At 38.2% G+C, this 13,649-nt stretch overlaps 2 protein-coding genes and 3 non-coding genes across 5 annotated transcripts; 1 reads left to right on the forward strand and 4 right to left on the reverse strand.

The window, feature by feature from the left end:
- Positions 1-1,680: 1,680 nt before the first annotated feature.
- Positions 1,681-4,381, reverse strand: LOC130506039 (eukaryotic initiation factor 4A-1-like). The gene is made up of 4 exons (XM_057000649.1): positions 4,204-4,381; positions 3,222-3,291; positions 3,032-3,135; positions 1,681-2,953 (listed from the first exon to the last, which is right to left on the reverse strand). Exons 2-4 carry the CDS (start codon positions 3,287-3,289, stop codon positions 1,887-1,889), a joined length of 1,239 nt encoding a protein of 412 aa, XP_056856629.1. The 5' UTR covers positions 3,290-3,291; positions 4,204-4,381; the 3' UTR covers positions 1,681-1,886.
- Positions 3,378-3,489, reverse strand: LOC130506041 (small nucleolar RNA snoR98). Its single transcript, XR_008941879.1, has one exon. It is a non-coding gene; the product is annotated as a small nucleolar RNA snoR98 (small nucleolar RNA).
- Positions 3,565-3,679, reverse strand: LOC130506043 (small nucleolar RNA snoR98). The gene has a single exon (XR_008941881.1). It is a non-coding gene; the product is annotated as a small nucleolar RNA snoR98 (small nucleolar RNA).
- Positions 3,817-3,933, reverse strand: LOC130506042 (small nucleolar RNA snoR98). Its single transcript, XR_008941880.1, has one exon. It is a non-coding gene; the product is annotated as a small nucleolar RNA snoR98 (small nucleolar RNA).
- A 1,485-nt stretch (positions 4,382-5,866) lies between the features above and the next one.
- Positions 5,867-8,552, forward strand: LOC130506040 (uncharacterized protein At3g43530-like). Its single transcript, XM_057000650.1, has 4 exons — positions 5,867-6,106; positions 6,472-7,191; positions 7,260-7,427; positions 7,533-8,552. The coding sequence occupies exons 1-4, from the start codon at positions 5,867-5,869 to the stop codon at positions 8,550-8,552; spliced, it is 2,148 nt and encodes a 715-aa protein (XP_056856630.1).
- Positions 8,553-13,649: the final 5,097 nt, after the last annotated feature.

The raw sequence follows: 13,649 nt of genomic DNA on the forward strand, positions 1-13,649 counted from the left end.
TCTTTGATTGACAGGTATTGCAAGACTTTGAATATAGCTGATATAAGTTTGATTAATGCAGATGCTAACTGTGGAGACACTGAAACTGTAGATCAATTGTGCAGGTGTCGACAACAAAAAAAGAAACCCACCAACCAATTTCACATACTCAGTGATTATTGGAAGACTTTGCATTGCCCAGGAAATAGAAGTGGGACATGGCTTCCGAAGGTATAAGTATAACTCCAGATAAATCACTTACAATACTATTGTCAGTATCTTTGTAGCGTTAAAGATTCATTCTGAGCATTGAGTTATTTAAAAGAGATGATATCTCAAAAGTCGAGCCTACTCCCGCCACTATAATATTCTAACCAACATCCCTTATATTTCTATGGTTACATAGATAATCCTGACAGATATCTCTATTTGCTTCAGGAGTGGAATATCAGTTTATCAAAATTTGCTTATTGTGTCCTATTTAAGTCATCTTCCTCTCTTCGTACCAAGCTTGAAGCAGTGAAAGTGAAATTAACATTTCTATCATGGGACCATGAGAGTCATGTTATGGCAATAATGACTCTCATGGGATCATGTTTGGGGAAATTAATGATGCACAAGGCGTTATCTTTAACTCTAATGTGGTTGAGAACTGTCGATCTTATATCGAAGACCCAATCAAGAAACCACACAGCCCAACAACGGAGTAAGTGAATAGCCAATGGCTAAACAGAGCTTGGAGTCTATTCCACAGAATAAAGGAGATGCCAAAACGTCAAAGAAAATAGCTTCCTCCACAGACTTCCCTTCAAACGTTAGAAGCTTAATATCAACTGGTCATGTTCAAATCGATTCAAAAGTTTGAGGACTCACGCTTTGTTGGATGTATTAGACTAAAATTTTACCTTCCATAGCAGCTCGAGCATGTCAGAGTAGTCTGAGATATTTCAAGCTCAAAGATAACTTTGTGAGAAAATGAATAGTGATTTGACTAAATTATGGAAATTTTGTAACAAATTTACATCTAAGTAAAATAAAATGGCAGAAAAGATAATGCGCAAAATAGAAAGTAATTTTTCGTTATTAATCTTGAAATTTTTATCAGTCATAATATATTTTTTAAGGTGAAAATCACTTTATTTCGGTGGTTTGACTAAAAAAATTTTAATGCTACTACACTAGAAAGTCTGAGTTTCTAGTCTTACTGAAAGCAGGATTATGCAAATTAATAAATAAATTATAGGAAATCTGCAAAATAACGCAAAAAAAAAAGTTATGAATCTTCATAATACAGGTAAAATTATCTTATATGGAATCAAATGTAATATTCTCATATAAGAATAATTATAAAACATTTAAAAAGGATTTTTGAAATTTTAAACTAAAATTTATAGAATTGTCCCTCTATTCAAAACTTTTCTAAAATTATATGATACCAAGATTTTTGATTTTCAAATATTTAAAATTTGAAGTTCATTTTCAATCATTATAGTTGTTATTCAAAATTCTTTTTCAAAAGGAAAAAGTTATTATTCAAAATTATAAATGTAAATTATTTTTCAAAAGGAAAAAGTTATTATTCAAAATTATAAATGTAAATATAGTTTTTCCAATGTTTATATCCCCCATTAACTATGTCGAAGGTTTTCTTTCTAATTCCATATACCTTGTAACATTCACGAATTATTTGAGCATCGTAACTAGAAAATTAGATAAACATTGCATGAGATTAAAAAGAAACATGGTCAGAAGAAACAACATATGTTCGAAAGAGTTGGTTGAATACTAGAAAAAAAGAAAAAAACTGGTCTCGAGATAATTCAGAAAGAGAGAGAGAGATAGGTCAAAAATCAAATAAGAAACTTGCAAACCAAGCAACCTTTCCTTTCTTCTTCCTTCTTCCTTCTTCAAAGAAGATCGGCTACGTTTGATGGAAGCTCCTCAACGACAACATTGTAGAACTTCTGGATATCAAAAAGCATCCTCTCATCATCCTTCGTCACAAAGTTAATCGCCACACCTTTCCTCCCAAACCTTCCACTTCTACCGATACGGTGAAGGTAGTTCTCAGGCTGAGTCGGCAGGTCAAAGTTGATGACCAGAGACACTTGCTGCACATCGATACCACGAGCCAAGAGATCGGTCGTGATGAGAACACGCGACGAACCAGACCTGAACTCTCTCATGATGATGTCTCTAGTGTTCTGGTCCATGTCTCCGTGAGTAGCTGAGACGGTATGGTCACGGCTCCTCATTTTGTCAGTGAGCCAGTCCACCTTGCGACGTGTGTTGACGAAGATGACACTCTGAGTGATAGCTAAGGTCTCGTAGAGATCACAGAGAGTCTCCAGCTTCCAGTCTTCCTTCTCCACGTTCACGTAGAACTGCTTGATACCTTCAAGAGTCAGCTCGTCACGCTTCACCAAGATTCTCACCGGTTTGCTCATGAACTTCCTCGTGATCTCGAGAGCTTCCGGTGGCATTGTAGCTGAGAACACTCCGACCTGAATCTTCGGTGGGAGAAGCTGGAAGATGTCGTAGATCTGGTCCTTGAAACCACGGGAGAGCATCTCATCAGCTTCGTCAAGGACAAACATCTTGATGGAGTCAGAGCGAAGTGACTGTCTTCGGAGCATGTCGAACACACGACCAGGAGTTCCAACGACGACATGAACACCAGCTTGGAGGATGCGCTGATCCTCGCGGACACTGGTTCCACCGACACAGGCGTGGACCTTGACGCCAAGGTAGTCACCGAGCGCACGCATGACCTTCTCAATCTGCTGAGCGAGCTCCCTGGTGGGAGCCAAGACGAGAGCCTGGCACTGGACGAGGGTGAAGTCGAGCTGCTGCAAGACACCAGAGCAGAAAGTGGCGGTTTTGCCGGTTCCAGACTGTGCCTGCTGGATCACATCGAGACCGTTGCAAAAGGGTACGATCCCTCTTTGCTGAATAGCAGAGGGCTTCTCAAAACCTATAAAAATCAATACATTAGATAAAGCTAACAAGAAAAGACAAAAAGATGTGACTAAGATTCATCTTCTTGACATACCATAGGCATAGATACCCCTAAGAAGGTTCTCTTGAAGACCCATGGCATCAAAGCTCTCATGGACCTCATCATACGAGGTGAAGAACTCATCTTGTCCCTCGAGGCTGCACCCAAAATAGAAACAACAATTAGCAAAAATCACACGAGAGGGGGACAAGTATTACTAAAAGTACAGATCTTAAAGACTTACACATCATTGAGCTTCTGGTCAAACTGACGAGTATCAAACTGTGTTCCTTCTGGTGCTGATCCTGCCATGACTATAACAAACACAAAAACAAAAGATATCAGCTTTAGATATAAAGCACCAAAAAGAAAATAGCTTAAACAAAACACATTAAATTCTGAATGTAACAGAATAGCCAAACTTGAAGTTCCATGTAGAGAGGAAAACAAGCATTAATATCTGAATAGTATAATGTAAGGAGAGAAACAAAGACTATGGTTCATCCAATATCATAAATACCATACAAATTATGTTTATCTCTCCATATAAAAGTATATAACAATTAGAAAGTAAAAAAAAGAAGCATCAATGTAACAGAATAGCCAAACTTGAAATTCCATTAAAGAAAGGAAAGCAAGCATTAATATCTGAATAACAATATAATGTCAGGAGAGAAGCAAGCTTATGGTTCATCCATTATCATAGATACCATCTAAATTATAGATCTCTCTCCAAACAGATATAATAACTTATGTGTTGAAAAAGCTAGCTAATGAATATAGGGTTTAGTCTTATTAATATTGAAACTCTGCTAATCATATAATTAGATTAAAACTAAGAATGTAACAGAATAGCCAAACTTGAAGTTCCATATAGAGGGGAAAGCAAGCATTAATATCTGAATTATAAATTAATGTCAAGGAGAGGAACAAAGCTAATGGTTCATCCAATATTATAGATACCATTCAAATAATACGTCTCTCCATATAAATAACGACGTTAATTATTTTAATATCTAAACTCTGTTATTATCAATCAAATCAAGCCACTAATTGATACATCCCTGTAACGATAAGCCATCACAGAGTTTTACAGATCAAATTGAAAGAAAAAAAATATTAATTCGACCTAAAAATCAATCGCATAGACAGTCAATCAGATAAGATCCAAACCGAACACAGAGAAAAGTAGAATGAACAAAAAAGAGAAAGAGATATGTCCGAACCTTGAGTTTCGAGTTGTGTCGGAGAGAGAGAGGTGAGAGCTTTAAGAGCAAAAGTGAAAGACTTTCGAGTACTTTTGTAATCTTCCGAACTCGGATCTGAAACCCGAATAGGAAGAGAGATAAAAACGAAGAGAGCTTTAGAGAGAGAAAGTGTGCAAAAACCAATTGGTAGAGGTAGGAAGAGAATAGAACGGGTATTTATATAGTCCCCCCTTTTTTATCTCTGCGGTCGTGATTAGGGTTTTCTCTTATGAAATTGCTTTTCTATTCAATTTAGGATTTTCCAGTTTTACCCTTTGGTTTCCTTTTTTTTTTTTACCGAGTAAGATTGGTGATAAATTGTTTACAAAAAGGAATCAAACGCTCAGGTACTCCTGCCCGGAAAAAAAAGAGCTGAGATACTCCTGCCCGAAACTGCCCGGATTTAGAAAATCATTTATCTTTATTTTTACACGAAAATTTATAAAAAGACAACGAAACCAAGAGAAACTTCAATAATTACAACTCTACCTAGGACTATCCAAATCCGGGCCCAGAACCGACCCAAACAAATCGGATATCCACTTCCAGAAATTGAATTCCCTAATACGTTTCCCCTCTCTCCCCATCTATTTTATTAAAACAGAAGTACAAAATTAGATTAACCCTTATTTTTTCACTATATTTACATTATCATGCCACTGAGGTATTAAATGAAGTTATATCTAAGTATGATTGCATTTTCCTAATTTAAATAATATATTTAAGCATTTAATGTTGTTTACTAATTTAAATAATAGATTTTCTTAATAAAATCTTAACCAAAATATATTTCCTAATATATTTCGCATTGACATATTAAATATTTTTAATATTTATTAGTAATAAATAATAAAATAAAAATTCACACATCATTATCAATTTATATAACATATAAATAATATATAAAATATTTTGTTTCATATATTATTAGCATAATACTTCCATATATAAGTCCAATTAGTTATAAATATAGGATTTGTTTATATGATACACTGTGATATAATAAACTATTAAATCACAAAATATAATTATTTTAAAGTAATAAATAAAATCGTTATGTTTTAAAATGTTATATTAACAATTATGTAATACATTTTAATTTACAAATATATATATAGTATACTATTAGTACAGAGAAAAAAATTAAAGTGAAAGAAATATTTATAATATCACGGGTCAAGCTCTAAAAATAAACAAAAATAGCGCAACATTATTTTTCTTCAACAAATTTATTTTAATAGAAATTGTAGTTCCAAATATGGTTATATATTTTATGTATTTATAAATTTATTTTCTTTGTTTTTGAGGGATGCAAAGATGTTTGAATTGGAAAAAATTATGACCCACCTGTATATTATTTTAATTAGAAAGTTTAAAATTTATATCAAAAAAATTAATTTTAATTTTTATTATAAAAAAAAAAATTCCAATTTAAATTTATATTTAAATATTATAAAACATCATTTAATATTAAAATAAAATTAAAAAACATAAAATAAATACCCGCCCGGTCGGGCGGGTCAAGATCTAGTATTGGTTGATTGAAAAGACACCGTCTCTCACTAAAAGTAACTCAATTCGACTTATCTGAAAACCCTACTCAATTCGAATCCTCAATCGACAATCAAAAACACAAATCATGATGAATCCAGACGTTACGAAGGCAAAAGAAGACGGCTCGAGTAGTGTAGTAGGAGATGAAGCAAACCCAAGGATTATCGAGAAACCTGTCGGCCTCCCAGGAACCGACCAAAGTCCCAGAGATGCAAATGAAAGCGAAGACAATGTCAGTGGAAATGGAAAAGGGGAAGAGGAAGAATCAAGTAAGAAAAATGAAGGGGAGGAATCAAGAGAAGTAGACGAAGGAGAAAAAGAGAAGGAAGTCGTAGACGAAGGAGAAAAAGAGAAGGAAGCCGGGGACGAAGGAGATGAAGAGAAGGAAGTCGGAGACGAAGGAGAAAAAGAGAAGGAAGTCGGAGACGAAATAGAGCCCCGAAGAAACGACGAAGAAGCTGATGAAAGGGAGATAATTCTATTTGGACGACATCATGAAACTGAGTCGCATGCAGATGATTCGGTAAGTATTGAAATTGAAAACTTTTACATAGATGATTTGAAAGATTAGATAAGTGTGGAAAACTAAGTGGAATTTAGAGGTAGTGATTGATGAACTAAGTCGAAGTTTGTGAAACTATATGTTGATGGTTGTAAGATGTCGTACGTGATCCGGTTCTCACTTGAGTGCAGGTTGTAGATGACGAAGAAAAGGGCATGCTACCGAAACTACACTTTCCTTCAAGCCAATATCAAAAGTCTTTAAAGCTTTCAGGAAAATGTTACATTGACTCGGCGATAAGAACTATTCAAACGATCCTGAAAGCGAAGGAGGTGGAATGGTTCATAGAGCACCCACAATTCCAGCATTTCTTCCATATTAAAAACCGAAAGCAGAAGTGGATGGGAATGTGGGTTCTCGTTTTGCGATCAGCTTGTGTTGCGAAGAAGCATGAGTTATGGTTTGTCGTTAATGGCGTCGCAATCCGATATTCTCTCAGAGAATTAGGACTCATTTCTGGACTATACTGCCATGAGTATCCCCCCAACCATGAGAGGTTGGGTGGTACAACATTCATGAACAAGTATTTTGGAGGAAAAAGGGTAACATACGCTGACCTGGAGAAGCAGATGTTGGCGATGAAATCAAAGCCATCTGAGGATCGTAAGAAGATGGCCGTTCTGTTCTTCTTAGCCAGCATCCTTGTCGGAGGCCGAAAGAGTGGTGAGGGAGCATCACCTGTGGACAGTTTCTTCCTGAGTGTTGTTGATGACCTAGATGCGTGTGTAACGTTCCCTTGGGGGCGGTATGCATTCGAACATAACTTGAAGGATGTCTCTACCTTTTTGGAAAAATGCGACGGGCTTGCGCCGACGAGTTGGGTTTTTACAAGCTTTCCTATCCCTCTGGAGGTATTCTCAAGCTCTCTTCAACATAGTTGTTTAATTGATGTTAATGTCTTTTTGTTGTGTGTTGGTAGTTGTTGGCCTTTGAGGCAATTCCAAGCTTGAGGAACCATTTCCGAGAAGATGTGAATGGTGCAAATAGTAGTTGCCCGCGGATGTGCAAGATGCAGTACAATCGGAAAAGTGGAACCAAGGAATTCAGTCTGAAAGCTGTGAACGATAAACTTGGTAATAATACAAAGGTAATTGATGTTTTATGTGGAGTCGAATTGAGGAGAAGGGACTTATGAGACTTATGAAAACTTGGTGAAACTAAGGTAATTAGTATTTTTGTGTTTTTACCACAGGATATTGAGAGTATCTTGGTAGCAACAGCAGCTGAGGAGGAACTTCTGGAAACCATAGGAATGGACAAGGAGAGTTGTTGGGCCGATGACGCCGATGATGCAGCAGTTGATGGTTGGACGAAGATAATACGGAAAGGGAAGAAACAAGTTTTCTTTGAAGAACAGTTCCGCATGGATTTAGAGTCTCGCACAGGTCAGATTGAAGGTCCCACCAATCCTATCGGAGGACCATCGAATAATGCACAATCTGGTCAGGCTAATGCTGATTCGGTGGAGGTTAGTGGAACTACTCCTGGAGCTGAGGCTTTAAAAGCTATGGAAGGTCGGCTTATGAATGCAGTCAGAGATGCAGTTCGAGATGCTATGAAGGGAGTGAATGAAAAAGTCACTTTATTGTCTACGCAGCTAGGTCTGCTAGAAGAGGAAGTGAAAAGTCTTAGGTTGAGTGTTCCCGGAAGTGACAATCCGGCGGTCCAAGATGATGGTGATGGTGAGTCGGAAGAAGAGGATGGTAGTGACAATAACGAGCCGGAGGAAGAGGATGGTGGTGACAATAACGAGCCGGAGGAAGAGGATGGTGGTGACAATAACGAGCCGGAGGAAGAGGACAATAATGTTGAAGATGCCATTCTCGAAATTTCAAAGGATGTACAGAGGGAATATGGTGATGTTGACTTGGATGATGATGATGCGGAGATGTATGCACATGCTGCGGAGGTCGAAAAAAAATTAATGTCTGTAAACACGAAAAAAAAGAGGTCGAGAAAAGATGATGGGAAAGAAACAGTTCCTGTGAAAAAGGTTAAGTTGGTTGGTGAAACTGTGAGGAGTCCCATTCAGCTAAGAAGCAAGGCAGCAGCGAAGGAGACAGAAGCTGAGAAGGAGGCAGCAGCTAAGGCAGCAGGTAAGAAGAAGGCAGCAGCTAAGAAGAAGGCAGCAGCTAAGGCAGCAGGTAAGAAGAAGACAGCAGGTAAGAAGAAGGCGGCGGCTAAGAAGAAGCCGAAGACAAAAAAAAAGTAGGTAAGAAGACGGAGTGAATTCCCAGTATGTGGTTGTTTTAATGTGGATGAACTCGAATTATTCGGTCTGTATGACTTTTAAATTCCCGTGACTTTCTTGTTTGATGTTGAAGACTGGTATTTAAGACTTATGTTATATATTGGGAGAATAGGGAAACTTTAGTAAGTTTCACTTGCAACTTAGTGTAACTTCGTGAATTTATGATATTTCGTAGATCGTGAAGGAGGGAGAATAGGGAAACTTTAGTTTTAGTAAGTTTCACTTGCAACTTAGTGTAACTTCGTGAATTTATGATATTTCGTAGATCGTGAAGGAAGGAGGGAGAATAGGGAAACTTTAGTAAGTTTCACTTGCAACTTAGTGTAACTTAAGTAAATCCGAAGAGTCTTGGTAAATCAGACAACAACAAGGGAACATAATCTCAAGCAAACAACAACAACAGATAGTAGACTAATGTCATGGACCGGACGCATCTCATGGAGTGGTGGGATTCTGACGGGTTAGATTATACTTCAGTTCAGCAATCTCTGCAGCCATCGCATCCACGCGCTTCCTTAACATTTCAACCTCTTCCTGGACTCCGAAGACCCATGGTTGACGGAAATGGAAGCCATCATTCTAGACGTAAAACGGGAATGTATCAGAATCCGAAAGTATCAATAAAAAATCTGGGCGTTATCTATAAATTACCTCATAATTTTTGCAAGTGAAGTATTTTCTCCCCGGTAAAGTATCAAAATCGGTTTTATACTTCAGGTTCCGAGCCACCTCGTTGATGATTGTCCCCCCACAAGGGCATCTGGTCGGAATCCCACACCCGGCATCCGCCACGCAGCCAAGCATGTTGATGTCTCTCTTCAAAGCCTTCATCTGGCTATACTCCTCGTCTGGATGAGTCATGATTTTGAGTAACCTAGATCTAGAAATAAGAGCGACCGATTGTAGAGAGAGATCTAGAGAGAGATTGAATAGTAGAGAGAGAGATTGGCTGAGGTAAATGGCGAAAACATTAAAAATAATGGCTTTAATACACCTCTACGTCGCCTCCGCATCGATTTTGTGGAAAGTCAAAATTCGAAAAAATGGGCGGGAATTTTTTCGTGTAGGATTTTCGTGCTTATAGTTTCACTTAGTTTGTAGTTATACAAAAACCTTTAAAGTTTTACTTTTCTGATTTTTCCGATTTTGTTGGTTTTACTGTACTTAGATGATTGATTTTATGGTTACACCTGATATATTCTATTTTCTATCAACGTTTTAGATGTGCTCATGCATGATAAAATTTGATTTTGTGACATATGTATCTTTTCTAATCCCACGAGGTAGTGTTTACAAAAAACATAGCTAACAATGATGTATTCTCTTCCCATTCGACAGAACATTGTTAACATTTCGTAAAGTATCAAAATCGTGACATTGTTAGCTAACATAGCTAAAAACATAGCTAACATTGATGTATTCGGATTTCTCAACATAGCTAAAAACATAGCTAAAAACATAGTCATCAACTAACGAAGAGTCGAAAGGTTACATAACGAAAGTTTCACCAAGTTTTACAATCATAAAACGAAATCACTTTAATCAGGTTTCACTAAGGTTCACATTCATATAACACTTCAGTTCCTTCAGTTCCCTCAGGTCCCTCAGTTCCCTCAGCTCCTTCAGCTCCTTCAGCTCCTTCAGCTCCTTCAGCTCCTTCAGCTCCTTCAGCTCCTTCAGTTCCTTCATTTCCTTCAGCTCCTTCAGTTCCTTCAGGACCCTGCGAGCAGTTGAAATAGCTAGCCAGACCCCTATTCGGGATATACTTATTAGGACGGGGACGGGGACGGGGCCGACTTTCTCCCGCCGAAGGATGCCTTTTTTCCTGATGTCTTCCTTTTTTTTCTTGTAGTCTGGAGGTAGAGGACACTTCACCGCCGCGACTTCTTTTGGAACCAGCCAATGAGTTATATGAGGGACTGGATATATAGTCCTTCGATACGCTTTCGCCCATGTTGTAATGAAGTAATAATTCGAGATGAAATCGTACATGTCACTCAACTGTAATGGTTTATCATGCTCCAAACACTTAATGATAGCTCTTATTGCATGTCTACATGGGTATTTATCTATATCAAACTTCCTGCAACTGCACGTCTTCTGTTGCAAATCCACAGAATAAGTCTTCCCGTCTTCTCCAATAACACTGTATTCAAGCTGAAAACTGTTCAATACAGTCACTGAAAGTTTTGAACCTTTCGGTGTTCTCTTATGCAATTTGTTCTCCACCAAAGGAACCAATTTTCGAGATGACGGTCCTTCTGCTGCATCCTTCCTATGTCTGTTGAACCACTCAGACATTTTATCAATAACTGTATCAAGCATAGGCAATAAAGACATCATTCGCGCCTTTTCAAATAGCGCATTCAAAGACTCCGCACAATTAGAGGTGTCTATGTTGTACCTAGCACCGGGGAAATGACACTTCGCCCACCGTTTGACTTCGACACTTTTATCAAGATACCTAGCACACGATGGATACCTCTCCCTAAAATCGTCATACTGCTTTTTAAACTCATGCTCTGAATAAAGACATGCAACTTTTCGGAATTGTAGTGCAACCTCGTCCCTGCCTTGATTGACATGAGCTTTCACATTGTGCGATAGATGCCAGATACAATACCCATGTTTAGACATCGGATACACTTCACCAACAGCTTTTATCAGACTTGGATTTCTGTCTGAAACAAACATCAATTCCGTCGAATCCGGTATAACAGTTTTCAGCAGCGTGAAAAACCACTTCCAACTTTTGTTTTTCTCCCCATCAACCACATCAAAAGCTATTGGATAATGGTGAAGGTTTGGATCCTGAGCCGTGGCAATAATTAAACAACCACCTTCAACAGTCTTCAGGAAAGTTGCATCCACAGTGATGACTTTCCTCATGTATTCAAACCCTTCAATGGAGGCTCCCAACGCAACAAATAGGTATCTGAACCGGTTGTTTTTATCCACTACCAAACTTGTTTTTGTATCCGGGTTCACCTTCTCTAACATATACAAATAAGCAGGCAATATTATATATCCCTTCTCCGGATCACCACGAATATCCGCAACAGCTTGTTTTTTTCCTCTCAAACATGTCGTATACGACACTTCCACACCCAGTTTCCTTTGCACCAGACCGACCAGGATTTTCGCTGTTGGTGTCTCATATAGTCCCGGATAATCCTTGTGCACTATAGCTGCAACACATCTTGGTGTAACTTTCCTTTTCTTTCCAGTACTTGAAGTTACGCGAGAGCATGAATGCATATTCATGTATGTTCTAATCGAGAACGCTTCAGATTTATCTATCTTTGTTGCTCTCACACTCCATTTACAACCTTCATCTGCTCCCCGACATTTTACCACATATCGACCCCTGTCCGAGTTGCAAATACTGATTCCGAAACAGTTCTCTTGTGATGCTCTATCAATAATATCTTTCACAGCTTCTTTACTCTCAAATTCTTGAAACAACTGAAGACCCAAACCATCTTCCCACTCTTTAACCACTGGTTTTTCTTTTGCAACACGTGGGAGCTCAACATAGTACGAACTAGGACGAACACCCATAGACTTATCCACGTCGCCCTCACTGTCCACGCCCCCTTCCCCGGCTTCTCCATTAACAACATTAATGCCCCTTTCCTCGGCTTCTCCATTAACAACATTAATGCCCCTTTCCTCGGCTTCTCCATTAACAACATTAATGCCCCTTTCCTCGGCTTTTCCATTTATAACAACATTCTCCACCCGTTCAGCCCCCGGCAGATATAGTTCTGCTTCTTCAATGCGAGGAAATAGAGTGAGTGCACCCGGATTACCTTCAACTTCGGGTAATCCACTCGCAAGCTCACTATAGTTCCCACCATATGAGCTTTCTTTCTCAACTACTGATTGTTGCTCCATTTCTTCGATGACCTCTACATGCAAAATACTTCTTCTTCCCTCTTTATCCACTGATGTCAGATACACATACACATCTTCATCATCCAAAATATATGATTGCCTCTTAGGTTCTACTACCAGTGGAATGTAACTCAGATTCATCCTCTTTAAACACGGATCTATCCTCTTCTTCTTGCATATCCTCTCCTTCAAACAGGAATAAGTGATCTCATCCAATGATGATGTCTTAAAGGATATACCATACAAACGACCATCGCTTGGAATCCATTCATAATCATCTCCTGATTTCGCATATTGTCCATCATAGTCAAAGTGTATGTTTGTAGAAGAATAACCCATCTGTTGTAACAAATAAAAAATATACAATTGAAGTTAATCTTACTTATACAGTTTTGCTATTATAGTCCTATTAATTTATACTTGTTTACACTTTTTCACAACAGTAAAGTTTCACCTATTTACACTTTTATAGTCTACTAGTTTCACCCTTTTCATTCCGGATTTCAGTTTTGATTCGCGACATTTCTTGTTCATCATCCAATTCCATAACAAACACACCATACAGCTCTCAATTGACAACACAAAGACCCATATATTCGAAATCTACTGTCTAAAAATCCCAACCTAACGACCCGCATTGACTTCATTCATTCGATACAGAGAAAGACAATGCTTTACCTGAACTTTATCTGACCTGGGTTGGNTGTCAATTTCAGCACCCAAGCGAGCCGCAATCTCCTTTACAATCGAAACTCACTCAATGATCGCTCTAGCTTTCATTCGCTTTCTTCGTCAATCGTCCGTCGAGAGAGAGACTCGAATTAGGGAGGAGAGAGAAAAATTAAAACTAATTAAGAAAATGAGAAAATCCATCTGGACAGGAGAGAGAGAGATAAACCGCGCTTTTTTTTGATTGGTCAAGTAAATGAGCGTTTTTATTGGTCAAGTAGAGAGGGTTTTCATTGGTCAAGTAGAGAGGGGCACTTTCGACTTTAACCATCGGGTTGAAGAGTATGAAAACAAATAAGAGTATGGCAGATTACATGAGAGTATGGTAGATCACTTTTTGCCTCATTAAGAGTACCTGAGCACTCGACTCTACAAAAAGATCAAAGATAAATTAACACCCGGAGTGGGGTTAAAGAGTTAAAACGTCGAGAA

This window comes from Raphanus sativus, unplaced genomic scaffold, assembly GCF_000801105.2.
Source record: "Raphanus sativus cultivar WK10039 unplaced genomic scaffold, ASM80110v3 Scaffold2827, whole genome shotgun sequence".
Lineage (NCBI taxonomy): Eukaryota > Viridiplantae > Streptophyta > Magnoliopsida > Brassicales > Brassicaceae > Raphanus > Raphanus sativus.

Bases quoted from the DNA above. Each gene is read 5' to 3' on its own strand.
- LOC130506039 (XM_057000649.1), bottom strand. From the start codon at position 3,289: ATGGCAGGATCAGCACCAGAAGGAACACAGTTTGATACTCGTCAGTTT. The intron at 3,136-3,221 runs GTAAGTCTTTAA...TTTTGGGTGCAG, and splicing joins GACCAGAAGCTCAATGATGT to CCTCGAGGGACAAGATGAGT. The intron at 2,954-3,031 runs GTATGTCAAGAA...TGATTTTTATAG, and splicing joins TAGGGGTATCTATGCCTATG to GTTTTGAGAAGCCCTCTGCT.
- LOC130506040 (XM_057000650.1), top strand. From the start codon at position 5,867: ATGAATCCAGACGTTACGAAGGCAAAAGAAGACGGCTCGAGTAGTGTA. The intron at 6,107-6,471 runs GTCGTAGACGAA...ACTTGAGTGCAG, and splicing joins AAGGAGAAAAAGAGAAGGAA to GTTGTAGATGACGAAGAAAA. The intron at 7,192-7,259 runs GTATTCTCAAGC...GTGTGTTGGTAG, and splicing joins GCTTTCCTATCCCTCTGGAG to TTGTTGGCCTTTGAGGCAAT.